The 27,632-nt window shown below is 38.8% G+C and overlaps 1 protein-coding gene and 2 long non-coding RNA genes across 3 annotated transcripts in view; 1 reads left to right on the forward strand and 2 right to left on the reverse strand.

Annotated features, from left to right (window-relative positions):
* The window catches only part of TBCA (tubulin folding cofactor A), an 80,603-nt gene extending 74,907 nt beyond the window's left edge, over positions 1–5,696 (reverse strand). The window contains exon 1 of the mRNA XM_026498741.4: positions 5,501–5,696. Coding sequence (XP_026354526.1) covers positions 5,501–5,553 — 53 coding nt within the window. The 5' untranslated portion in view covers positions 5,554–5,696. The remainder of the gene's footprint in view (positions 1–5,500) is intronic.
* Positions 211–27,189, forward strand: LOC125282954 (uncharacterized). The gene is made up of 3 exons (XR_007190434.2): positions 211–5,144; positions 8,349–8,482; positions 27,043–27,189. It is a non-coding gene; the product is annotated as an uncharacterized LOC125282954 (long non-coding RNA).
* LOC130542729 (uncharacterized) overlaps positions 25,958–27,632 on the reverse strand; it is a 158,955-nt gene continuing 157,280 nt past the window's right edge. The window contains exon 12 of the long non-coding RNA XR_008957469.1: positions 25,958–26,486. This is a non-coding gene — a long non-coding RNA (uncharacterized LOC130542729). The remainder of the gene's footprint in view (positions 26,487–27,632) is intronic.

Raw genomic sequence — 27,632 nt, forward strand, 5'->3', positions numbered from 1 at the left:
GATGGACTCCACATTCGGCATGGAGTTTGCTTGAGACTCTCTCCCTTTCCCTCCACTCTCTAAAACAAAAAAAAATTTTTAAAGTCTCTCCTAAAAAAAAAATAACAAAATATAAATCAGCTCTATTTGGGCAAATAAAACACATCATTATAGGAAATGGAATGCTGGAATAAACAGATCACACATTCAAGCACTTATATTCTAAGGGTTGTGGACTAGTTACTATCAACAAATTTTCCAACCTTGCTCTACTACAGATTTTCAAAATTTTCTATCAAACAAAAAATGTAATGAAAACACAGAACACATTTACACACACACACAGGTCAAAAGATCTTTCACTTCCACATTCAACTTAACAGAATAATATAGCTTCTGTTGGGAAAACCATGGTCATGAGTGGCCTTAGCTTTCTCCCTTTCCAGCTTGAAGAGACATCTGGTTGCCAGCTGTGTAGCTCCTAAAAGTCACTGCTTGCCAAGTAGTTGGCAGAAGGTGGTGAAGAGCTGACCACCTGCAATCCATTTTGACACTGCCTTTGACATTGCTTTGGAGAAATTAATATATTACAGAAATTCCAAAAGGAGTTGGCTAAATTTCAAGGTAGGAAGTTGGCCATTTTGGCTGACCTTACTTTAACTCAAATCAAAGGGGTATGATGTTGGAGAAGAAAAGATAAAAAAGCTACTAAAGCTTACAGGAAATTTTCAGGGCTATATCCTTCACCTCTTCCAGATACTGTCCACCATACTTCTGGCCATCTTTACTTTAAATATAAGAAGTACATAAACAACTAAAGCTACCAGGGAAATACTATACCTATGTCTATGCAAATATATGTCATTCCTATTTTTCACTTTTCTGTCAGTATATTCAGTATATACACACAATGTATGTCAATATAGTATATTATATACATTATATATGAATACATATTTAATAACATGGAAATTTTACTTAACTTTTATGTTATTATTATGTCTGCTATACATGGTATATATATATCATACACAATTGTATATCAGAGGTAAAGGTATATATTATACACAATTGTATATCAGACATAAAGGTATAAACATATTTGGGAAGATGCCACAGTTTGGGAAAAGTGCTTGCTTAAAAAAAAAAAAATCAATACAATTTCCCCACTGATTCATGATGTAAAATTCTATAATCAAGGCTTGTAGATTTGTAATTATGGTATGTCAGCTACATTTAAACAAGAGTGTTAAAAGATTGTTAAAGTTAAACTAACACAATTGCAGTGTGAATTGTCCTAGTCTCATTCTAATCTACTGGTGTCACTTTCATTTAATCAGAGGAAAACTATGGGCCAATGTCAGTGCTATTTCCAATGCCCTAACATTCTTTGTTCATGCTGGATTTTAAACCATTACCAATCTAAAATGGTTATAAAAAGACATATTTAAGAAAGTATTTTTAATCAGTTAATTCACTCACCAGTGGGCTAGTTTAGCAAGCTTTATTGAAAATAAGTTGGCTTTAAAGTTATTAAATAAACTTTTATGTTAAATGCATGACAACATTTTGTTTTTGCAGAAGTATTTCTTGTATTTACCATAAATCTAGTAAAAAAAAAATTTATAAACACAAATCTTACTTGGGAATTTACGGTAGACATAGATCACTGAGCTGAAATACCACATCAGCATTTAAAACATCGAGCCTCTATTTTCTTCTACTTTAATGAAAGTTATTTTCTAAATCACTAATAATTTAAACTGATACAGAAAACTAGTCTGGCAAGGATTCATATTTACAGGACACAGTTAAGTTTTAATTTAAGTAAGGTACAACATCAATTGACAGTTGTATTATCTGCAAATAGCCTCCAAATAAATCACGGCACACAAAACAGTGCTACGTTAGCTAGTTACGGAAGAAGTACTAATACAAATCATCCTGGTTTGCCTGAGACTTTCCCAGTGTTAGTGAGGATTCTACATCTCATTCTCCTCCTCAATTCTAGATACACTGGGACAACTGATACTACCAAGATATCAAAAAAAGGGAGGGGGAGGATTTTCAGTTACTGGAGAAAACAAAAATTGGAGTGATATTTGGTAACTCCCTCCTAGGGCTGCTACATTAGCTGTGACGCAGTGACAGATACCAGTAGGTCTAGCAATCTGCCTGAAACGTGGCTCTATAACTTTAAAAAGCACCTGCCAGACCCAAACCCACCAACTAACACATTAAATAATGAGTCACATGTGAACAAAGGCTGCTGCTTGAAGAAACTGCACACATCTCTCACAGCCATAATTAGCTCTGGAAAAACAATCCTGTTACTGGGAAGGGAATATTTAAGGAGTCCTTGAGAGGTTCAGTACCAAGTTAGCCTCATTGCTGTCCAACTCTTACAAGCCTTTCCTAGTAACTGGACTCTTTCCTTGTTTCTAGGGTTCTAACCTCTCTCTTAAAATCTATTTTCTAGCAATCAGATCCTTTCCCTTTGTTACCAGATGAGATAACAAACTTTCTTTAGGTCTAGAGTACCATAGGCTTCTGCCTATTTCCGTAGGGCCTTACCTAAAGCCCTTGAAACTTGCTTTTACTTTCCTGTCTAATGTGGCTGCCATCACTGGACTGCCTTCACCATTTTGCCAACATGCTGAGACTTGCATCTTTCATTCATTGATCTCTCTGTTGCCAAATACCATCATCTACTTATTGCCTATTTCCATACTCTTATAACTTTCCACCTCACTGCTCAGACTTCACTAAAACCCACTACGGGGAACTTCTGGATCAATATTCTAGCAGATTGATTAGATGCTAAACTCTAAGAATTCACCCTCCTTGGGACAGCCACCCAAACTGAACTCTAGGAGTAATAACTAGAATGTAATTCTAATGTCTCTCAACTCCTGGAGAGAAAAACTGAAGTAACTGGAGACAGGAATGACTTTAAATGTCTTCTTTCAAATAAAAGTCGGGACTTCTGAAGAGAAATGAGGCTATGGGAAATGAACACCTAGCTAGAAAAAAGGTGCTGAGAACAGAAATTGGTTTTTAGACCATTGCTTTAAGAAACCACTGAACAGAAGCCTGTTCACAAAACCAAGAACATGTCTGAATCATGAAACTAATCAAGAAGTCTTTGAAACTAAATCTGGAGAGGAGAGAAATGCATACCTTGGAAGACCTTTTTACTATGAAAAATTTTAAACATATACAGAAAAGAACATAATCAAGCCCATGATGATTCTGCCCTAACAATTATTAATATGTTGCTGCTGTATCTGCATTATCTACTTTTTTTCTTTGCTAAAGTTAAATGTAGAATTTTAAAAATAGGACACTAAGGCAAAAGATGGAAAAAGTTATAGTAAAATAATTTTCTGACAAAAAGTAACAAAAGAGAGACAGGGAACAATGTTTATGGATTTAGATGGTTGTCTACCAAGGTAAAATACAAACAATGAACAGTTAAAATAGAAGTTTTAGGTTTTTTAAAGAATGTATGTATCTCTTTTTAGCACAAATGGGGAAGCTCTACACCAAAAATGTCATTAGAAAAACTATGAAAAAAAAAATCTTTGGTAGACATTTCCAGTAATTTATAAGCAATCTGAGTAAATATGTCAATAGTAAATTATGAAGGGGTGTCACAAAAACGATAAATTTTTTGTACTGAAGTATGAAGAATCAAAAATAAAATTTGATAATGCTCTACCAGTGAAATAAATTGAAAATCAAACTTCATTTCCAAGCCATTTCCATATGCACCTGACAATTTTTGAAAGCCTAAAAACTTTGCTTATTAACTACTTAAATGGGTATGTTTTCTCTAGAATATGTATTATAATCATATAACTACTGGCACTAATTTTATAAACTAGTGTAGATCATAAGGATGAAAAATGACAAGATCACACAGGTAATTAACGGAAAACTACCATTAGGAGTCATTTCTCAAGACTTTTGGCCTAAAGCCCTCTCCATGATACATACCCTGGTACTTCTGCCAAATAGATTTACTAAAATGACATAAACAAAATCTAGCAAAAGTGAACAACAGAATTCTAGGGTGAGGGATAGTGCAAATTATTTATCTTTTCAAATATACATATCAATTCCCCTATTTCACATATCTTTAAAAATACTCTTTTTAAGGAACATTGCAGCTTAAACAGTTGTAGATCAGAAACTTTGGTTCTTTTCTCTGTTCTGCCATTAACTAGCACAAGTTTAGTTTTTCTACTTTAACTTAATTAAACCTCAGCCTCTCATTTATAAAACAGATACACAAACAATACTATTAAGTTAACATTTACTAGCCACTTGCTATTTGCCACATACTGTGTTAAACAGCATAGCAGGCATTTCTTGCAACAACTTCATGAGATGGCTACTGACTCCATTTTACAGATGAGGCAACTGAGGCACAGTGCAATGTAACGTATTCAACAACACATAATAAACGGCAGAATCAAGATTTGAACCCAGACAGTCTCACTTGAGAAAAGGCTGTGCATTTAACTACTACTCATAGAATCTTCCTACGGCCGATAACAATAAAGCTTCTAGGAAAGTACCGTGCAATCCTGTGCTACGCGTCTGAGGTAGTATCTTAAGTGAATTTATTCTTCCCTTTGCCTGTCCTTCCTCCGGTGGAAAAAACAAAGGGAGGAAAGGTGGGCAAAGAGGAAGAAGCCAGACGGCTAGGATTAGACATTTATTTCTACAGCAAAATAACCTGCTTCTTCTGGGGGCTGTTTATCTTTTCTCCGAGAATGTCTCATCAAAAAGTTTGATGTTCTTGGGTCTGAACCATAAGTCTACCAAGTACTGTAGTGTCTAACAGCACTCAGAATTATGGCCAATCACAGGACTGGCCTACCCAGGATAGTTATTTCAACAGCATCCCACAGGCTCTGGGGCGAGCTAGGCCACAGAAGTTTGAGGAGTGTGCTGGAAGTTCTTAGAGACTGGGAGTCCCGCCTGCCATGTTAGATCACAGGGCCCCAACAAGGCCTCATTTCTGATGAGGGCCAGGCTCTCGGCGTTCCCTAAACTTCAGAACCCGCTTGCGCGTCCACCTGAGGGCCGGTAAGGGACTGAATCCACTCCCCACCAGTCAAGTTGGGCAGGGGACCCGCGGAGAGCGCACACCGGAGGTACGACCCCAAACGGAACCCTCTCCGGCTCCGGGCCACCGCCCCTCCACCTCCCCGGCCGCCGCTCCCGGGTCTCCCGCATCGCCGGCGCCCGAGGGGTGGGGTCGCGGCGACCCTCGCCGCCCAACGGTTCGGTTCTTGAGGAGAAAGGCAGGGGGAGGGGCGTGTCCCGGCCCGCGGGCTCAGGCACCGACGCGTTCCCGCGGCATCCCCGCCCCGGCCCCGCCGGCCGCGGAGCCCCAGGTGAGGCCTGGAGTCCGGAGCCCGCTCTGGGCCTGCGCTCCGCCGGGCCTCTCGGACCGCCATAAGGCGAAGGAGAGGAGGCGCTGGCGTGTGCGCCGCTCGCGGCTCCTTACCGCTTCACCACGCCGGTTTTGATCTTGATCTGCCTCACGCGAGGATCGGCCATGATCCCTCGAGCGCCGCGGGAAGGAGGGGTGGAGAGCTAGGGTAACCGTGGAGGAAGACAGCGCGTAGGAGGCGGTAGTGCCGGCGTAGTCGCCGCGGCCTCGCGCGCATGCGCAGACCCCGGCGCGGCCCTGGGGCCGGACCACACCGATGGGCGGGGTCGGGGGGGGGGTGTCGCTCCTCGCACCTTCTGTCATCCGCCTCCACCCGCTTTCCCCCTCGTGGACCTGCCCTTGTCTCGCTCCGACAGTCTTCCTTTTAGTGTTTGAATTGCCTTTATTTTAGTGTAGACACAAGTTACACTTTTCCCGGTCTCCACAGCCTGGGCGTTGTGGGAAACTTCAGTATCTTTCCCGGGAGATTGGTTTGGCCATGACATTGCTTTGCGAAATTATCTGCTTAGTGGACAGAATGACCTAAAAATTGTATTAAGGATATTTTCGGTGTCATTATCTGATGTCAAATGGGGCAAAGTAATGTATGTTTAATGAAATAAACTACCATCATGCACTCAGTCAAGAAAATCTTTACCCTCTACGTCGGACCTTTGCAAAACATGTTTGTAGACCTGTAACTCAAAAAGGAAATCACTCTAGGACTTATTCAAATAATCATCAATACTTGTTTATCTTAAATATTCAACTTACAAAAATGTATGTGGCATACAAAAGCTTGGGCTTCTTGGTCACACAAACCGACTGACTTTGGAGGTTCCACCATATAATAATTAGACAACACTGGGCACATGGGCCACTTAACCTCACTGCTGAGTCCATTGCCTTGTATGCAAAATGGAAATAATGCCCACTTTACAGAGTAGATATGAAAATTAAATCTCAGGGCCTGATGCACAGTAGATGCTCAACTTTTGACTCGTTTTATACTTTCAAACCACGTGTCTGTTGCATAAAATGAAGTGCACCTCCAGTCAGCCTCTTCCTGATGGAGTCCCCCAATGGATGCAGGGCAGAGCCTCCTTTCTTTTCTTAATTCTTGGTATCATCCTTCAAATACATCTACCTAATTGTCTCTTCCATTCCTTACACTTGATTTCCTCATTCTGGCTTTCATGGTTAGCTCTGGAACACTCTTCTGCCCTGCCAGTCCAAGACCCTTAGTTTAAACCCAGGATCAAAACCCACCTTCTGGAGAAAGGCTACCATGACTGAACCCTGCCTATTCAATGCTGCCTGCATGCTTTCGAATTACCCAATATTAAATTTTATTTTTAGTATATTTCTTTTAAAAATTATTTGAAAATTCTTCAAGATCCAGGTTCCATACACAGCAGATGCCAAATTCAATAAATAATGTCATTTGACTGGCTGGCACACTGAAATATAATTTCAAGTGACACAGCAAATTTATGACATACTGGGGGGGGATAGGGTTCCAAAACAAAACAAAAAAACAGCAGACTCACCAAAGCAAAATGCTACAGTTAGAAATCTTAGTAGATCATTAATATAAAGTTACCAGGAGCCCCTTTAAGGCAAAGAAACAACAGCAGCCAAACCCGCAAACCAAAGATTGTGCAGCTAGGGCTCTTGCTACTGTCAAGGATCTTCCTTCAGTCAGGCAATAAAAACCATGTACTCTTCATATTCTTTTTGCCTTGATTTCCAGAACTTCAGAGCTGAGCTGTATGCTGATTTGCAGGAGTTTCACTCAGCCTAGATTTTCTGATGTAAACACCGACTATCTTTTCCAACCCCCAACTCCATCTCCACCCTTTTGTCCTTTTTTTCCCTTTATTTTAATGATTTTTGTATCATCATTTACTGTAAACCAGTAATTATTATAACCCAAAGATAGCTTCCTCTGCTGTGTGTACCCAGGCCCATACCCAGGCACTCAAGGACAGTGTGTATCTGTGTCTGTCTGTATTATATTGTATACTTGGGGCTATGGGTTAAGATCATGCAGTTTGGCCCCACCCTTAAGGAGAGGGAATCAAGTGAAATTGTTCCAAGTGTCAGGAGTTTACAGTAGTGGTTAAGAGCATGAACTCTGGCCCTGACTGCCTACGGTCACATCATAGCTCTGCTTCTTACTGTGTAAAATTGGACAATGCCCCAGTTGTTTCCTCTTTAAAATGTGGGTGATAATAATACCCACTCATCAGGTTGTTATAAAGCTTTAAAAAGTTCACATTTGTAAGGTGCTTAGGACAGTGCTGGTACTTATCAAGTCCCATACAAAAGGTTCATTAAATAAATAAGTAATCTGGAAAAGAGGTCCTAAACAGGAAACTAAGACACAGTGCAAGGAACATTCATATGAATACAGAAATGTACATGATGGGGCACCTGAGTGGGTTAGTCAGTTGGGCGTCCAACTCTTGATCTGAGCTCATGTCTTGATTTCAGGGTTGTGAGTTCAAGCCCCATGTTGGGCTCCACGCTGGGCTACTTAAAAAAAAAAAACACGAAAGAAAAAGAAAAGAAATACAAACTATGTAAATTGCATTTCTCATTGTTTGGCATCCTTTTGTTCTGTTATCCCTAAACATTAGTTGAGTTGTTTTTAAATATTCCAGCCTGGGACTTAGGTGAACTATAGGAATGAATCTGTTAAGAGACTCTGTAAGGGATACATTTATCAACATTTGAGACTGAGGGCTGAAGAGATCCCCAAAACTGCAGGAATCTGTCAGAGCAAGAGGAAAGTGTAGTTATCTCCTCCCTGAGTGGCAATTCCTCCACTGCTGATCTTGGAGGGTTGTGGTAATATTTTACTAAAGAACACTGCAGTTTCCCTCACAAATAACAAGTTATTTCCCCCCTATGCTTACAGAGCTATGAACTCAGTCTTACCAACCCTCCATGCCATTCTCTCCCAATTGACTGCAAGCTCTTCAAGATTAGAGACCACAATGCATTCATCTTAATCTCCTTGGCACCAAGCTCAATGCCTATAGGAGATACATAGTAAGTATTTTCTGAGTTAAAGAAAAGTCAAATATGGGACTGAGATAGATTTCTAATTTTGACACAAACAAAAGATCGGTCATGTCTTTACCTTCCTGGAACTCTGAGACAACCTACATGAAATGAGACTAACATAAGGGCTAACATGCTGTTGCTCTGAAGCTGTACTTCTGTTGAATAAAACCAGGTGGCCAACTGGAGAAGACATCCCTGGAGAGATAACTTAAATAAAGAAGTACTGTTGATAAAAGTATGTTTTTGTGAAATGTCTCTGATAATTATCACTGGGTGCTGGTAAGACTTGAAATGTTTTCTTCATCATTAGGAATTGCACCTCTTGTGAAGAGATCCACTTTCTTCACTGCTACTTGGACATTTTTTCAAATTCTCTTGGCCCTCCCTCTAACTGGAGCCACTGTAGTGGCACCCAGTCACACTCAGGGTTTGACCAGCAGTGCAGGACAGCAATCTGGAAGTGCCTTGCTTCAGGCCTAGGCCAGAGCCCCACAGAGATGGGAGACAGGCATGGGAAACTTCTCAGTACGCTTGTGTGCACAACCTAGTACTTCAGGGGCCTATGGATCAAATGTTCCCCCTCTTTAGCTCTCCATACAGTAGACACATTTCATAAAACTCTTCAGTCGATCCCATGGAATCAAATACCAGTCAGCTGTAGCCACTGACAAACTCAATAATCCACGCTTGCATTTCCTTCTTTCCCTGTTGCATTTACCTATTGCTCACTCTTGGCCTCAGAATCACTTTCCAAGTAAGTGGGGGTAGTAATACACGGCACTTGGGAATACTATTCTGGCAGATTAATCAAGTGAATCAGAACACTGCAACTTTGAATGGGGAGACATAGCAAGAGTAGGGTTCTGCATCCAGTTTGGGCTGCAGTACAAGCTCCCCTGCTATTTAGGCCATACAAACCAGTAGATCCAATGATGTTGATGCATCCGGTGGCTAAGGATACTGTGGGGAGTCTCTGGTAAACGTGAAGAGGAGAAAAGCATATAGGTCATGCCTGTTGTGGTAGAGAAATACTCACTTTTTGAAAGACAACCCCAGAAATACTCTAGGCCCTAGCAGAGACTTAGACTTGATAATGTGCCACCAAAAAAATATAGGGACAAAGCCACCAATTATCAGAGGAGTGTTATCAAATTCATTATGGGTGGGCATAATAGTAATCCACTGTGCAAAAATGGTACATCTGGGGTTGAGCCTGAGCAGATCCAGAAGTCACCTGTAAATTCCTAGGATCTCTAATTCTGTTAGTTTTACCAACACATCTCCCTCAACTCTATGGCTTCCCTAGGGATTCCATTCAACTAAAGTTTTGTAATGGAGAAAGAAAACATGGACCTCATCCACAGATGGGTCAGTACAATAAGTTGATGTTAACTATATAATATAGGGACTACTGCTGCACGATAGCCCAGTTAGAGGTTGCCCTAAAGGACACTGGAAAGAAAAATCTTCCTCCTGCTGTGAAGCTACCAGCAGAACACTTGGTCAGTGGCTTTATATGGTCAGAGATAATGTTTGTTGTTTTAGGCCACTAACTTTTGGGGTACTCCGTTATGCAGCAATAGATAACTAATGCAGGGACTACACATGGGCTCCTTTTCCTCGAGGCTGACCTAGCTGCTTCCACTGCTGAATGTCGAACCTGCCAGCAGTAGAGACCAATACTGAACCCTTGATATGGCACCATTCCAGGAGAAGACTATCTGGTTGAAAGCTTGATTACATAGGACCCCTTCCTCCCTGGAATATACAGTGTGGCAACCGTGAGAGTACACTGCTCAAGTCTACCTTTAAGAGAAACTTCTGTGGGAAGCATAGTTAACTGTCAGCCTCCAGCTTCCACACCTTTGGATTCATGTATCTAAGTGAAGGACATGCTTCTCTCCCAGCCAGTTACTGAGCACAGCAGTGGTATTAGAGCCAGATGATTCCTGTCCAACATGGCATTCCTCTAATGGGAAACCTCAGCTCAGGAACACCCTATCAACCCGGGAAGACTTCACAAAAACTTCACTGAAGTCTAAAGCTCTTTCTACCCAATCTTTCCTTCCCTCCTTTTCACAGGTGTTAGACCAGACCTGTATTGCAGTCTGAAGTTGCTCCCAGCTCATGTCCTTCACAGGTGTTTCCTTCAATAGATCTTTACATGTCTAATCCTATTTTGGCTTCTGCTTCTTGAAGGATCTAAACTGACGCAGACAGTGATCTATCCTTGCCAGAAATGACATCTACTCTAGATAGTGATTTGCTAATTGACAGTGTATCACACTCAACATTGCCTGAGATCAAAAGAAGTATAACAATGAAACCAGAGAATCCTCTGATCTTACCATATGCCTCATCACCTAGAAGCAACCAGTTTAATAGAATGACAGAATAACCTGTTAAAGACTCAGGTAATGTGACAACTTGGTTGGGGCAGCACTCCCCAGGATACGACATATGCACTGAACTAATAGCTGATATACGGTTCCTCAATACATAGAATACATGGACTGGAACCAAGAAACCAACTAATGGAAGTAGCATAGGCACCTTTTACCATCACATCCAGTAAACTACTTGTGGTATTTGTTCTTATTGTCCATGCCACCCCAGGCTCTATTAGATTAAAGGTCTTGGTTCCATGGAGAATGGTTCCAGTATAGGAAATAGTAAAAATTGCACTGAATTTGAAGGTATGCCTACTATTGGATACTACTATATTATTGCTTTGGGCTCCTTATGTGAGTGGACTACCAGGCCAAAACCAAAAAAAAACAAAAAAAAACCCCAAAACACCTTAACTCTACTGGTAGCGGAAATTGATCCCAAATACCATGAGGAGCTAGGTTTATGACTTCATAGTAGATGCAGGGAAGAACGTGTTTGGAACTTAGGGCATTCTCTAGGGGTATTGTTTTAAGCCAGCAGCAATGGGAAACTAATATACAACTGTCAGCTGATGTCACCTGTGGCTCAGTCTTCTTTTCTCTCCCAGTGTTTCTACTAATCCAAGAGGGTTGGCCAGAGCATTAGTCATATCACTTCTGACTGAACACATGACTTCTTAGGAACTCATGGAGAAGGTCTGGCTGCAGCTCACTATGCATTGGGGCCTACCCAAGATGACTTGACAGGGTGTACATATGCTGAACATATGCATGCCCCATGACCCACAATTTCTTCTGCAAGTATCAAGTATAAATGCTTACCTACGTTTCCTAAAAGACATGCACAAGAATGCTCAGGTAGGATTGTCTATAATAGCAAAAAACTGGAAACAACATGATTCTTGGCTTGCTTTTTCACCCTTTGGGTGGTATATTGGAAGAACAGAATTTCTCAATTTTAGATTTAGATTTTAGCAATCCAGTTACGACACTTTCCCCTTTGTGATGAGTGTTCTTTGTACCCTATTTAAGAAATCTTTGCCTACACACAAGGTTATTAAGATATTATCTTGTGTTTTATTAGAGATGATTTATTTTCTCACCTTTCACAATTACATACATTACACTAGAATTCATATTTGTGTATGGTGTGAGGTACGGGTCAATTTATGAAATTTTTTACAATATGAATTCATCACTGCTTAAAGCATTCCCCATACTATACTTCCTGCTCTACTTACAAATTATTAGTGGCATCTATAACAGACACCATTAACTGGTCTACCCAACACTAATTCCCCAAGCCCTTCTTCCTTGCCTGCTCCATTGTAGGGCCTATTTTCCCAACTTCCAGGTACACAGTTCTGGACAATTACATATAAGAGGAATATGTAGGTAGTTGCTGGAAATGATTTGGATTTCTTGATAAAAGCAGTAAAGACAGGGATCTGCCCTGTTCCTACGTCTTCCATGAAAGTAGATGGAATAACTGAAATTAAAACATCCATCCTCCAATCATAAGGGAAAGATAAAATTTTCAGAGACACCATCCTGACATCACTGAGCTACTGTCTCAGAACCAAAATCAAAACCAAAACTAGCAGCTGTCTATCTCTACTCATGTGATAAAAACAAATCCTTATGTAGTTAAGCTACTCTTTATGGGCTTTCTGTTACTAGCAGTCCAAAGTATTTTCTAACTGATACAGAATCCATTAGAATTCTATGTATATGTCTCTGCTGGGGAGAGGGGAAGATATAACCACTGAATCTTTGGAATACACTTATGAAAACAAAAATATCTCCAACTGTGGGTTCCATAATGTACTGTGTTCTTATTGTAAGCATGTAGTAAACATGCAACTTAAATGGCCACAGGTCACAGAGTATGGATGTTGGATGGCTACGTGTTTTAGACAATAGAAATTCTATACAGGCATAGAGGGAATATGATCTTTTTGTCAGTGACTTAGAGAAGGCCCTATTTACAGCTGAACAAGTATCTGATATAACAATTCATTGTTCTGACACATATTGCAATCATGATGTGCAGTTTTTAATGCATCATGTTACATTAGCTAGGCCATAGTCTAATACCATGTAACATAAATTTTGCCAAAAGGAATGACATTACATGACACTGACTTTTAAAAGACACACACTATTTTTTCAGATCACATACCTTTTATCCATGAGTGCCCAATTCAAAAATCAAGCTGGCAGACAAAAGTGGAGTGAATGTGTAGCCTCAAAGCAGCATATTTATCTTGAGTAGTTTTGCACATTTCTACCTGTAGTCAATGATTCCATTCCATTTTTATGTTGAAATGCATGAGCAACATTAATGGACCTTTTTTTGTCACCTGAAGTAAGACTTTTATTCAGGGTCAATCAAGAGAGACCTGAAAGGTGTTTTTGGATTTCACGCTATGGGTAAAATCTTTTTATGTGTTTATCATGAGCTCTATGACTGTTCTATTTGAAACTACCACCAAAATATTTATGATTAGTTTATTTTTATCCTATCTATGACTCTTTATTCTTTTCAACAAGATTTCTTTCTTAGATGTGAAATATTTTCAGTTGTCATTATATATTCTTTTTTGATAGCAATAGGAAATGTAACACAAAAAAGATAAGGATTTTGGAAAACAGATTACAGTTTCTAGATTATCAAAAGAATACTCTAAATACCGGTTCACAAAGATTCATCCATATAGGTTTTTAAATTTAAATTATTTACTTATTTTAAAAATTATCTTCCAATAGAGTTTTTGCTTATTATAGTAAACTACTTAAGGCTTAGAGAATTCTTCTTGGTTTACAAACCTAAATTCAGAAAAAAAAAAAAAAGTAAGCTATCATCTGTAAAAGCTTACTAGGATTCTTCAGAGTAGTCTGCCAAGGGGAAGGAAGACTTTTTTTGAAATGGCTTTTCCCCTAATATTTTAAAGTAATATAAAGTTATTACTTCTTAATTGAAGACAGAAATTTCATTTAAACTTCCACAACTTCCAATTCTAACATTACTACTCTAATATTTAATTATTGTATTGTTATTTAATTATAACCACAATTATTTCTCTTCCCTTATTATCATATTTTTTGCACACGATGTGTGGGTGTGATTGCTATTTAATCATATAACTGAGATTTTTAAGAATTCTTTTCCTAAAAGACTTACATGCTTCCAAATGATTTGGAAACTTTAGAGCTGATAGAACTCCACCAATTTTCCTTGGATTTTTAGCCACATAAGAAATCAGAGTAATGGAATTCAATACAGTTGAATTCAGCACAACAAATGGAAGTCTATATGACACCAAGTAGCCAGTAATTAATGACTGATTTTTGTTTCCACTCTTTACTCAAATGTTTTGGCATTCAGCCATGCAGTGATGCTCCTGAAATGATTAAAAGCAAGGCTAGGCTTGGCTAGATACAGTCTAGCCAAGAACTTGGCTAAGATACATTCTTACTGGATAAATGTCAGTAACTCACTAATTCTGAGACTCCGTTTCCTCAACTGTAAAGTGGGGATAAAATATCTGTCACATAAGGGGTGCCTGGGTGGCTCAGTCAGTTAAGCGTCTGTTTTCAGCTCAGGTCATAATCCCAGGGTCCTGGGATTGAGCCCAGCATCGGCTCCCTGCTCAGTGGGAGCCTTCTCCCTCTCCCTCTGCCCCTCCCCGCCCCACTCAGGCTCTCTCTCACTCTGCTCTCTCGAATAAATAAATAAATAAATAAATCTTTAAAATATCTGTCACACAGGGTTGTGGTTGTTGTGAAAATTATTTAAGACAATGTACATAAAGGGGCTAGCACAATGCCTGGCACATCGTAAGAGCTCAATAAATGGTAACTATTATTATTATCTTTACTCATGTAGGCAAGAAAAAAATTTATCCAGAATCGATCATCTTTAGTAAAATAATAAATTTAAAGAATAATTTATGATAATTAATAAAACTTAATAAATTGTGGAGCAAGTTTTTTTTTCAATGAACTTGCAAAGAATTCTCATAGAAACCACTACTTATCTATAAATGAAGGTTTAAACTGAGATACGAATATCATAGGACTGATTTTCTGCAAACGGTAAATGAAAGGAATCCTCACAAGTTAAATCTATTATTGGTAATTTGCAATATCAAAATATCCTTGAAATGAATACATTTAAAATATTCCACAGTGCACCTGGGTGGCTCAGTTGTTTAAGAGTCAGACTCTAGGATTCTGTTTCAATTGTTTAACAGATTAAATAACACTGCCATAAATAAAATAGATGGTAGGTTTGCTCTGCTCTATTAGGTTCCAGAAGCCTAGACCCCTCTGAGCACATGCATGCTCTAGGATGTTGCCCTTTCCTGCATGTTCCTAGAGGGCTCCCATTCCAGCCTCACATTCCATGTAAGGGCATGAACTGAAAGACACTTGAAAATACTTCTGATTGCATCCCCACTGGCTGGAATTTAGTTATATGGCCACACCTATTTACAAGAAAGGAGGAAAAATGTAGTCCGAGTTGGGTTGCCATGTGTCCCATTAAAAGTCAGGGGTTCTATTACTAAAAAAAGAAAGAGAATAAATATTTGAGGATAAGTAGAAGTCTCTGCCACAGGCCTGCTTTGGAATACAAAATATCACTGATTCTACTTGTTTCAGTGTGCACTTGGGAAAGAGAGATATGTAGGTTGGAGGCAATGTGCATGTCTTATAATCACAGGCCTTTGCCAATTATCACACTTTCTTGATTATTGCAGCTTTGTAGTAAATCTTGAAATCAGATAGTATGAGTCTTTTGGTGTTCTTTTTCAAAACTTTTTTGGCCATTTGAATTCCCTGGCTTTTACACCTAAATTTAGAATCTGCTTGTTGTTATCTACAAAAATTCCTGCGGGGAATTTGATTGGGATCATATAAAATCTATAGATCAATTTGAGGGAAATCGATAAGTTAACAACATGGAGTCTTAGAATTCATGGATACAACATTTATCTCCCTTGACTTCTTACATCTGTATATTATAGTTTTCAGTATAGATCCTGCATGTATTTTGTAGAATTTACAGCTAAATATTTCATTTTTTGTGTGTGCTCTCATAAATTTTAAAAATTCCAATTCTGAATTGTTCACTGGCAAATATATAAAAACCAACTGATTTCTTTTAAAGGACAAAGTTTTTTTTTTTTTTAAGATTTTATTTATTTATTCGACTGAGGGTGAGAGAGTTGGAGAGCACGAGTGGGGGAAACAGCAGAGGGAGAAGGAGAAGTAGGCTCCCCACTGAGGAGGAACCCCGATCCAGGCCTGGATCCCAGGACCCTGAGATCATGACCTGAGCCAAAGGTAGATGCTTAACTGACTGAGCCACCCAGGCACCCCCAACTGAATTTTTATATATTGGTCTTGTATCCTGTAATATTGTTAAACTCATTTATTAGTTCTAGAAGCTTTTTTTTTTTTTTTTTTTTTTTTTAGATTCCATGAAATTTCCTACATGGACAATCATGTCATTTGCAAATAGAGAAAGTTTATATCTTCTTTTCTACATCCTGACCTTATTTTTCATCTTAGCATTCAGGGTTTTTTTGTTTTTAACCATTAAGATTTAGTTATTTTGCAGATGCTCTTTATCAAGTTAAAGAAATTCCTTCCTATTCCTAGTTTTCTAAGAGTTTTGATCATTAATGGATGTTGAATTTTGTCAAATTCTTTTTCATTTTTTGCATCTATTGAGATGATCATGTGGATTTTCTACTTTAGTCTGTTAATACGATGAATTACAATGATTGATTTTCAACTTATTGAATTAGCCTTGCACTCCTGGAATGAATATCACTTGGTTATGATGTATTATCCTTTTTACATGTTTCTAGATTTTATTTTCTAACATGGTGTTGAGGGATATCAGTCTGTAGCTTTCCTTTCTTGTCTTTTTTATGTTTTTGATAATGGGGTAATTCTGGCCCCATAAAATAGCTGTTCCCCCCCACTCCTATTTTCTGGAAAAAATTAAGTAGAAATGGAATTAAAATTAGGTAGGAATTTTCCTATTTAAATGTTTGGTAGAATTCACAAGTGAAACCATCTGAGCCTAGAATTTTTTTGTTGTTGTTGAGAGATTTTAGCTGTAAATTCAATTTCTTTACTAAGTATAGGACTATTCACATTACCAAGTTTTTCTTGCACTTTGGTAGTTTGTCTTTTTCAAGGAATTTGCCCATTTCATCTAAGTTGTTGAATTATGGATATAGTGTTGTTTATGGTATTCCTTTACCTTTTTTTTAGTGACTATAGGGTCTGCAGTATCCATCTTTTTCTTCCTGATATTGCCAAATTGTGTCCTCTCTATTTAATTGAGGTACATTACACATAATATAAAATTAACCATTAAGTACTTTAATTTTTACAATTCAGTGACGTTTAATACATTTTTTAATGCTGTGGAACCATAGCCTCCTCTAATTCTAAGACATTTTCATCACACCAAAAGGAAGCCCTGCACCCATTAAGCCTTTGACAACCAGTAATCCACTTTCTCTATATATGTATTTACCTATTCTAGATACTTCATGTACACAGAATCCTAAAATATTTGATCTTTTGAATATGACTTCTTTCTCTTGGCATAATGTTTCAAGGCTCATCCACGTTGTACAATGTGTTAGTATTCCATTCCTTTTTCAGGCTGAAAAATATTCCACTGTATAAATGTACCACATTTTATCTACTCATCAGCTAATGAATATTAGGGGTATTTCCCCTTTTGGCTATTGTGAATAATACATATATAAATATTCATGTATAAGTTTTTGTTTGAATATGCATTTTCAATGTCTTTTCTCTTTTTATACCAGTCTGGCTATAGTTTATCAATATATAACACCGTTTTCAAAGAGCTAGCTTTTGCCTTCATTAATCTTTCTCTATTGTTTTTTTCCTATTTTTTTGCTTTTTTTTAAAGATTTTTTTATTTTTATTTATTTGAACAGATAGAGACAGCCAGCAAGAGAGGGCACACAAGCAGGGGGAGCCTGATGTGGGGCTTGATCCCATAACGCCGGGATCACACCCTGGGCTGAAGGCAGACGCTTAACCCAGGCGCCCCTGTTTTTTCCTATTTTTAATATCATTGAGTTCTGCTCTTATCTTTACATATTGGCTTTATACTCCGTGAGCCTATTAAACTCCTTTATTCATTTTAGAAGCTTTTTTTTTTCTTCTGCTTGCTTTTTGTTTAATTTGCTCTTCTTTTACTGGTTTTATAAGGGGGAAGCTCAGGTTATTGTTTTGAAACCTTTCTTTTGTTTCTAATACCAGCATTTTTAACATAAGCATATTAACATTTTTTCTAATATGAGCATTTTTTAGGGAAAAGTTTCATTTTATTTTTTTAAGTTTTTATTTAAATTCCAGTTAATATACAGTGTTATATTAGTTTCAGGTGTACAATATAGTGATTCAACCATTCCATACATCACCCTTAACATGAGCATTTTCTAATATGAGCATTTATAAGTGCTATAAATTTCCATCTAAGAACGAATTTAGCTGCATCTCACAAATTTTGTTGCATTTTTATTTTCACTCAGTTCAAAATTTTTCAATTTCCCTTGAGATTTCCTCTTCGACCTGTGGATTATTTAGAAATGTGTTATTGGGATTTTTCAGATAATCTTTCTGTTATTGATTTCTAATTTAATTCTCTATAACAGAAAACATACTTAGTATAATTTCAATATTTTAAAATGTGTTAAGGTATATTTTATGGCCCAGAGTATGGTCTATCTTGGTGAAATTTCCTTGTACACTTACAAAGAATGTGTATTCTTGGAGTGCCTGAGTGGCTCAGTAGGCTGAGTGTCCAACTCTTGATTTGGGCTTAGGTCATGATCTCAGGGTTGTGAGATCCAGCACCACACTGGGCTCCACACTGGATATGGAGCCTGCTTAGGATTCTCTTTCTCCCTCTCCCCTCTGCCCTTCCCCCTCTCTAAAAACAAACAAACAAACAAAAAACTCTCCAAAAACCCAAAGAATGTGTATTCTTGTATTGTCGAATGGCATATTCTATAAATGTCAATTAGATCCAGTGACTTGATGGTATTGGTCAATTTTATATACATTTGTTGAATTTCTGTCTATTAGTTCTATCTATTACAAAGAGAAGAATGTTATAGTCTTCTACCATTACTGGGTAGTTATGAAGCTCTGCTGTTAGGTGCATTTGCATTTAAGACTGTTACATCTTTTTTGGTGAATTAACTCTTATTAACCTGCAATGTCTCCCTTTATCCTTGGCAATTTTCTATGCTTTGAACTGAACTTTGACTTATGTTAGTATATTCACTCCCCATTTCTTTTGATGAGTGTTTGTATGGTATACCTTTCTTCATCATTATACTTTAATTACATTTGAAGGGAGTACCTTGTAGGCAGCACATATTTTGGTTTTGTTTGACTAATCTCTGTCTTTATTTGATGTGTTTAGATCATTTAAATTTAATGTAACTATCGATATGGATGGATTACCATTTTATTACTTGTTTTCTATTTGTCCCCTTCATTTCTTGTTTTCTCCACTTCCCCCTTTGCTGTTTTGCTTTCATTATTTGAATAGTCTTTAATATTTTTAATTTATCTATTGTCATTTGGGCTATATCTCTTCATGTCTGTGTATGTGCATTTAGCCATCCTAGGGATTATAATATACATACCTAATCACTCCACTCAGAGTTAGTATTTTACCACTTTAAGCAAAATGTGGATGCCTTACAACTATATAGGTCCTTTTATATCCCACCTTTATGTTACAATAGCCATATGAATTACATCATCATTCACAGAAAATGATGTCTACTAGTCTGCTTTCTTGGGGGATAATTTACATTTGAAAGAAGAGGATAATTAAGAAGACTGTGTGAATGAGGCAAGACAAAGATTAGAATGGAGGTTTTACTGGTGGTAATGTTAAGACTTCAGCAAGGGATCAGGAATTAAATGCACTGGATACACAATGCCATTTGGTACAGTGCTTGGAAAAGAGGAGTATGAGGGTGGTGGGAAAGATAGCATGTCTTATAATCACAGTCCTCACAAAGGCTGAAGACTATGTGGCAGCTTTTATATATTATTAATATTGAAACATGTCCTACAAGAAGAAGATGAAGGGGGCAATTTCTGATATAGGTGGTGCTTGGCGTAGCTCAGAAGAACAAAAACAGACAATTATTTCCATAAACCCTGCCTTGAGCTACATCTATGTAACCTAGATCTATGATGAAGGGAGGTTCCAGCTTTCAAGGAAAATGAAAATTTATGCCATAAGCAGGCGATCATCTGGAAGAGTAGTACTGATATGATATGATGGGCAGGGTCTGGAGACAAACAGTCAAAAAAAAAAATTCTTGAGATATCTTAAGTGCAAAAAAGGTGGTCTTATTAAAGCACAGGGACAGGACCCGTGGGCAGAAAGAGCTGCAGTGGGATTGTGAGGAGTGACTGATTATATAACTTTTAAGTTGGGAGGGGGTTAGGGATAGTGTAAGTCTCTAAGGAATTTGGATGCAAGGTTTTCAGGACCTTAAGGGGCTAGCTGCTGTTCAAGATAAGGCCATTTACTACTGTCTAGTAAAACGTGTCATGAGACCCTTCAGATGTATATCAGTGGGACGTATGTTTTGAGGATGATTGCTAACATATATATTGGGGGGTTAGAGATAAAGGAAGTTTCCAAAGGGATTTTTATTAGTTAAAGAAGACTTACAGGATCCCGTAAGCCAGGGTAATGTTGAGCTAAGCTTGCCTTTTGCCTCTATCAGAGTATTAACATTGAGGCAGTTGAGTTCCTGGAGGAAGGTCACCCTGCCTGTCTTAAAAGTATGTGTCAATGGGCTGCAAGTTGTAAGGAAATTTAATCTTTTCTACATTTCTTTTGCCTTTATTCTTCACATCATTACTACCTAAGAAGCTTTCCTTTCCAAACTGGGACATCCTTTTTTTTTTTTACTTTTTTCTTTTTTCCCAAGTAGGCTCCATGCCCAGCAGGGAAACCAATGCAGGGCTTGAACTCACAACCCTGAGATCAAGACCTGAGCTGAGACCAAGAGTTGGATGCTTAACTGACTGAGCCACCCAGGGGCCCCTCAAATTGGGACATCCTAAACAGATCCAAAGCATGTATGCTCCTCAGCAATATTCAACAATATTCAAGCCAGAATAATTACATAAAGCCGTAATTTTTTAATTCAAGTTTTAGTTTAAGCCTCAGGACTGTCTTATTTCTTTGAAATACCAGCTAAACCGTTTCTTCTCTTGGAGGCAGTTTTGGCTACAAACTATTCAAAACATGTCCCTGAGTTGTTCTTCCTTTGCCCTTCAGGCAGCCCCAGGACCCTCCCAGAAGTAAGCAGTTGTTAAGCCATGCTCTTTTCCCCTAGAATATCCTTTTGAGTCTCTCCTCAAGCCAAAATAATAACCTTTTGACATGTCAGCTCTAAGAAAGTCCTAAAATAAGCACTCAATACTATGGGAACAATCATTTGACATCATTCCAGTAAATCCATCTTTGGGCTATGCAGCTTGTTTTACTGTAATGGCGTTATTTTGGGATTTATTGGCTTCCAGAACTAAGAAAAAGATATAAGAGCACTTTGAGCAACTGCTCAGTTATGAAGAATGGGAGAAAAATCAAACAGCTACAAAATGTGCCACTAAATATATTGTTCATTTATTTCTTCCAGTTTTCTTCCTCTTTTGACAAATTGTTTGATATGAGCTCATCTTGTTTTTGTTTCTTGCAAATCATATAGAGATTCTTAGACATGTGTAAATATCTTCTTGCCAATTTCAATAAGAGAAAGGGCAGGAAAATTGCAGCTCATACACATATCTGTATCATTCAAGGTACAGTCAAGAGACAGAAACCATACCAGTTACTAGAATAGAGAAAATATAATTGTTATCTAGGCATAAAGTTGTTAACTAAGTAAATGAAAGGGCAAGAAGAGGTGTCACAGAGGTAGCACCTGCAAGAAGTGCTTCCCGCCCCTAGAACTGGGGAACAAAGGAAAGAAATTGGAATTAGTAAAACACAGGAACTCAGAGGAGGAAGGCGACCTCCGAAGAGAGGGCACCAGGCAGCTTACACAGGTATCTCTGAGAGAGCAGGATGCATTTGGCTCTGCAACACTGAGAACAACAGACTGAATTAAGCTACTGTTACGGGAAGGGGTGTCGGGATAAAGAAGTGATGCTAACTTAATGCTCACAGAAACAGGAAACATTCAGGAAGCACAGGAAGGCTCAAGTCCCTTCTTCCTCCTCTAGCATTACAGGCTCCCTGACAAGATAGAAATAGGATTTTTAGAATTCTAGACCAGGGGCACCTGGGTGGCTCAGTCGTTAAGCGTCTGCCTTCGGCTCAGGACGTAATCCCGGCATTCTGGGATCGAGCCCCACATCAGGCTCCTCCACTGGGAGCCTGCTTCTTCCTCTCCCACTTCCCCTGCTTGTGTTACCTCTCTCGCTGGCTGTCTCTATCTCTGTCAAATAAATAAATAAAATCCTTAGGAAAAAAAAAAAAAGAATTCTAGACCAGTATCAAAATGTAGAGTACAGAAGGGTGGGTTTAGATGTCAGAGGTAAAAATAACAATTGAGAGAACATTTCAACAGCTTATTCAAACTGCACTTAAAATTGTATGTATGAGCAGCAATGTCCACAATAGCTAAATCGTGGAAGGAGCCGAGATGCCCTTCAACAGATGACTGGATTAAGAAGTTGTGGTCCATATATACAATGGAATATTACTCAGCTATCAGAAAGAACGATTACCCAACATTTGCTACAACATGGACGGCACTGGAGGAGATAATGCTAAGTGAAATAAGTCAAGCAGAGAAAGACAACTATCATATGATTTCTCTCATCTATGGAACATAAGAACTAGGATGATTGGTAGGGGAAGAAAGGGATAAAGAAAGGGGGAGTAATCAGAAGGGGCAATGAAACATGAGAGACTATGGACTATGAGAAACAAACTGAGGGCCACAGAGGGGAGGGGGGTGGGGGAATGGGATAGACCGGTGATGGGTAGTAAGGAGGGCATGTATTGCATGGTGCACTGGGTGTTATACACAACTAATGAATCATCGAGCCTTACATCGGAAACCGGGGATGTACTGTATGGTGACTAACATAATCTAATAAAAAATCATTAAAATTGTATGTATGTATCTATGTATGTATGTATGTATTTAGTGATTCATCACTTACATATAACACCCAGTGCTCAACATCACAAGTGTTGTCCTTAATCAAACTGCACTTACTTTTTAAAATTTTTTAAGACTTTTTTATTTATATGAGACAGAGAGAGAAAGCGAGAGACAGAGCATGAGCTGAGGGGGAGGGAGAAGGAGAGCGGCAGCCGGGGAGGGGTAGAGGGGTAGGGAGAGGGAGAAGCAGGCCCCCCACTGAGTGGGGAGCCCGACTCAGGTTGATTCCAGGACCCTGGGATCATGACCTGAGCCAAAGGCAGACGCCTAACCAACTGAGCCACCCAGGCACCCATCAAACTGCACTTAAATTAAGCAAAATGAAGATATCAGATAGAAAGGCCAGCTGGCTGCCAGTGAGGGGTTCCCAGGGCTTTATCTTTGGACAGTAAGAATGGGAAAGCTAGATGGATGCACTTCATGGCTGTCTAACTCTCTGGCACCATTACCGAGATATACTGGGAAAGCTGACCAGATCTCACATCAGTCAATTTGTATCCTTACCACTTGTGTAGAGCCAGACAGAGCTCCCCAAAAGCTTACTCATCTTTTTCCCGGCTCCTGGCAATGGCCAGTCTTCTGTTAGTATCTTTTTTTCAGATAGTTAATATACATAGTTAATTAGTTTTGTCTGTAAGTTGTTAAACCCTTCAGAGCCTTTCATATTCTTTAGGTAATAAACAATAATCTTTATGTCATGGATTGGATGGATTGTTGTATGGATTAAAGCAGTAGTCCCTATAAATACTCAGAGAACAGAGTCTAACACATAGGAAGCTCCCAAAACATGTAAGTTCCATCCGTACCTTTCATCCTGCTTTGATTATATTAAGACATTATGCTCTTATGACATATTTTTCCCTTTAAAAAGATGAGTTAATCGGCTGTATGGCATTTCATTGGAGGGATGTATCATTTTATCTAACCAGTAGCTATTTGGGACCGTAAGATTATTTCTAATTTGTGTTACTAAACATGATGTTTTATTTCTGGTATCATGACAGTCCAAGTTCCCAGACAGATACTCCCACCAAAAACAGAGTAACCATGCTGACAATATATTCAAAAGCATCAGAGAGCAGGCAAGGAAATATAGGATATCCAGGCCAAAGACTATGTGAAGGCAGAACCCAAAAGATCAAATACAAAAAAACAAATAAAATCTTAAAAGCAGCTAGCAATAAAATGTAATCTACCTTGAAAAGAGCAACAGATAGATTAAAAGCTATTCTCCCCAAGGCAACAGTGGAAGCAAGAAGCCAATGGGATGGTATCTTCAATGTGCCAACCTATATTCACTAGCATTTCCCTTTAGTGCAAGTCTGCTGCTGACAAACTCTCTCAGTGTTTTTATCTGAAAACAACTATATTTTACCCTCATTCTTGGAAGATATTTTTACTGGGTATAGAATTCTACATTCATAGTGTTTTGTTTTCTTGGCACATTGATATTTAAACACACAGACATATACCCCTACACACATATATTTACACCAGAAAGAATGTACGCTTAGATAGAAGGTACTCATGCAGCAGAAATTAATAAACTGGAAACATATGCACCAACAATGAAGAATTTTAAAGGAAATTATACAGGAAAAGCAAAGAAATGGTTGTTTGAAAGTTAGGACAATTGTTATTTACAGTAGGGAAGGGCCCAAGGGGAGCAATGATTTACTTGTTATCCTGGATTGTGGTTACACAGGTATTTACTTTATAACTATTCTTTCTTGGGGATTTATTTACTTATTTATTTGAGAGTGAGAGCAAGAGAGAGCATGAGCAGGGGGAAAGGGTGGGGCAGGGGCAGAGGGAGGGAGAGAATCTCAAGCAGACTCTATCCACACTGATTATGGAACCGCGGGGGCTCGATCCCATGACTAAGATCATGACCTGAGCCAAAATCAAGAGTTGGATGTTCAATCGACTCAGCCACCCAAACACCTTCTTTATACTACTCTTCAAAATAAACTCCAGGGGCGCCTGGGTGGCGCAGTCGTTAAGTGTCTGCCTTCGGCTCAGGGCGTGATCCCAGAGTCCTGGGATCGAGCCCCACATCAGGCTCCTCTGCTGGAAGCCTGCCTCTTCCTCTTCCACTCCCCCTGCCTGTGTTCCCTCTCTCACTGGCTGTCTCTCTGTCAAATAAATAAATAAATAAATCTTAAAAAAAAACAAAACCAAAGTAAACTCCAATGTTTTGTGCATGCTTCTGTATATAAGGTGTATTTCACAATAAAACAAAAAATCTGTTAAGTGAATTTTTTGTTATATGAATCTTCACACGTTTGATTAATTCATTGAGTTAATTTCTTAGAAGTTGAATAGCTAGGTCAAAAGACATTAATATATTCAAGGATTTATTATTTGCTGCCAAATTACCATCCAAAAAAATTGTACCCATTTCCCTTCCTACTAGTTGTGCATCAAAACCCCTGGCTACATCCTTGAAAAAGTTGCTAAATTGCTCTGCCCACGTTGTCACCTGCCACTCACCCCTTAACCCACTGTATTCTGGCTTCCAACCCAACTCTCCATTAAAGACTCTCTGTTTAAGGTTACCAATACCCTCGTATTTATGAAATTTGATGGCTATTTTTTTCTTGAATGATTTGGAGATTAGTCCTAAAGACTTTTCCAGATGGCTAATATCATTCATCACATGTAGCTCTTAACTTTCTTGATTCTTAGATTATCATTTGGCTCCCAGTTCTTGGAGAATCTTCCTGTGGTTTCCTATGAACTATCTCAATTCCCAAGGAGAAAAATTGTTTTAAATAGCAGATAGAATTCTCCTCATTCATCATCATCATCATCATGAATGATCATCATTATTACTCATTAGCCAGCTTAATGGATGTTGGCGAGGTCCACTGACTGACAATGTTTAAGTACTGTGGTAGCTAGTCTGCAAAGATGAACCCTAATGCACCAGGCTTCCTGTATAGTCTCCTTCCACATGGAATCTGGGCTGGCTCTATAACTTGCTTAGTCAAAAGATGTGGCAGAAGTGATGTTGTAACCGCTCCAGCAATATGTCTTAAGAAGGCCTGCGAGCCTCTGCTTTTGTGCTGTTGGGAGGCTGAGGCTACTACATAAGAAGTTTAGCTACCCTGCGGAGAAACCACATGAAGACACCATGTGGAAAGTCTGTGGGGACAGGGACAGGAGCTGAGATTACATGGAAGAGAAAAGCTAGCCATACCAGCATCCAATTGGATCCAGCCTTCCAGGCATCCCTGCTGACGCACCACACATGTGAGTGAAGCCATTCTGGATATGCAAAGCCTAGCCACAGGCCAACTGCAGCAACATGAGAAACTGCAGGAGAGATCAACAGAAGACCCACTCAGTTGAAGCCATTTAACTAACAGAATTCCAAGAGCTGATAACAAACTGTTGTCATAAGCTACCAAGTTTTGATATGATTTGCTACACAGCAATGGATAATGGAAACAAACTCCCTTCTATATTGCCATTCATATTTAACTGCTGGGTTGATCAGAAATAAAGCTTGAGATTCTTATGGACTGAATTAAGTACATCTCTCTACAAGAAAGGGAGATACTGTAGAAAGCAACAGTGAGGGTTTACATTATTTAAGGAAATAGCGTTTGAACTAAAACTTGAAGGATGCAAAACGGTCAGATACATGGTTAAGCTGGAGGAAGGGCATCCCTAACGTAAGTGGAAAGACCCGGAGATGAGGAAAAGCTCAGTGTGCTTTTGGTCCCGAGAGAAGAACTATCTGTAGGAACAAAGACACAGAGGCAGGGAAAGCCCAGTTCTGTTGGTTCGAACATGGTAAAGCCTGAACCTTAGACCCTTAATTGTCTTTTGAGCTTAGTCAATGACAGTAATCTCTTCATTCCCACAGGGAACAGAACAAGGCGGAGATGTCCGAAGAGTTCAACTAACACGATGAACATGTAAATTAGAAAAGCAATGATCAAGTAAACCTATTTCTCAGCTGGGTCCCACTTTGTTGTGACTTCAACTTCATGCTAACATTATATACCTTAATAGACACCTCTTCTATAGCAGTCAGGGTAAGTAAAGGGAATGGAAACTAATCTGGGTATTTAATACAGGGAAGTAGGTGCTTATGAAATCTTTGGAAGCAACCTACACATCCTTGAGTACATGAATAGATACATAGACTGTGGTACATCCATACAACAGACTAGTAATCAGTGTTAAATAGAAATGAGATATTGAGCCATGAAAAGACATGAAGGAAACTTAAAGGCATATTTCTAAGTGAAAGAAGCCCAGTCTAAAAAGACTACTCACTGTATGATTCCAAGTACACTCTAAAAAAGGCAAAACTATGGAGACAGTGGGGGAAAAAAAATCAGTGCTTGGCAAGGGGTGACAGGTAGGGAAGGATGAATAAGGGAAACACAAAGGATTTTTAGGACAATGAAACTACTCTGTAGGATGATATAATCATGGAAAATGTCACAT

Source organism: Ursus arctos, unplaced genomic scaffold, assembly GCF_023065955.2.
Source record: "Ursus arctos isolate Adak ecotype North America unplaced genomic scaffold, UrsArc2.0 scaffold_5, whole genome shotgun sequence".
NCBI lineage: Eukaryota > Metazoa > Chordata > Mammalia > Carnivora > Ursidae > Ursus > Ursus arctos.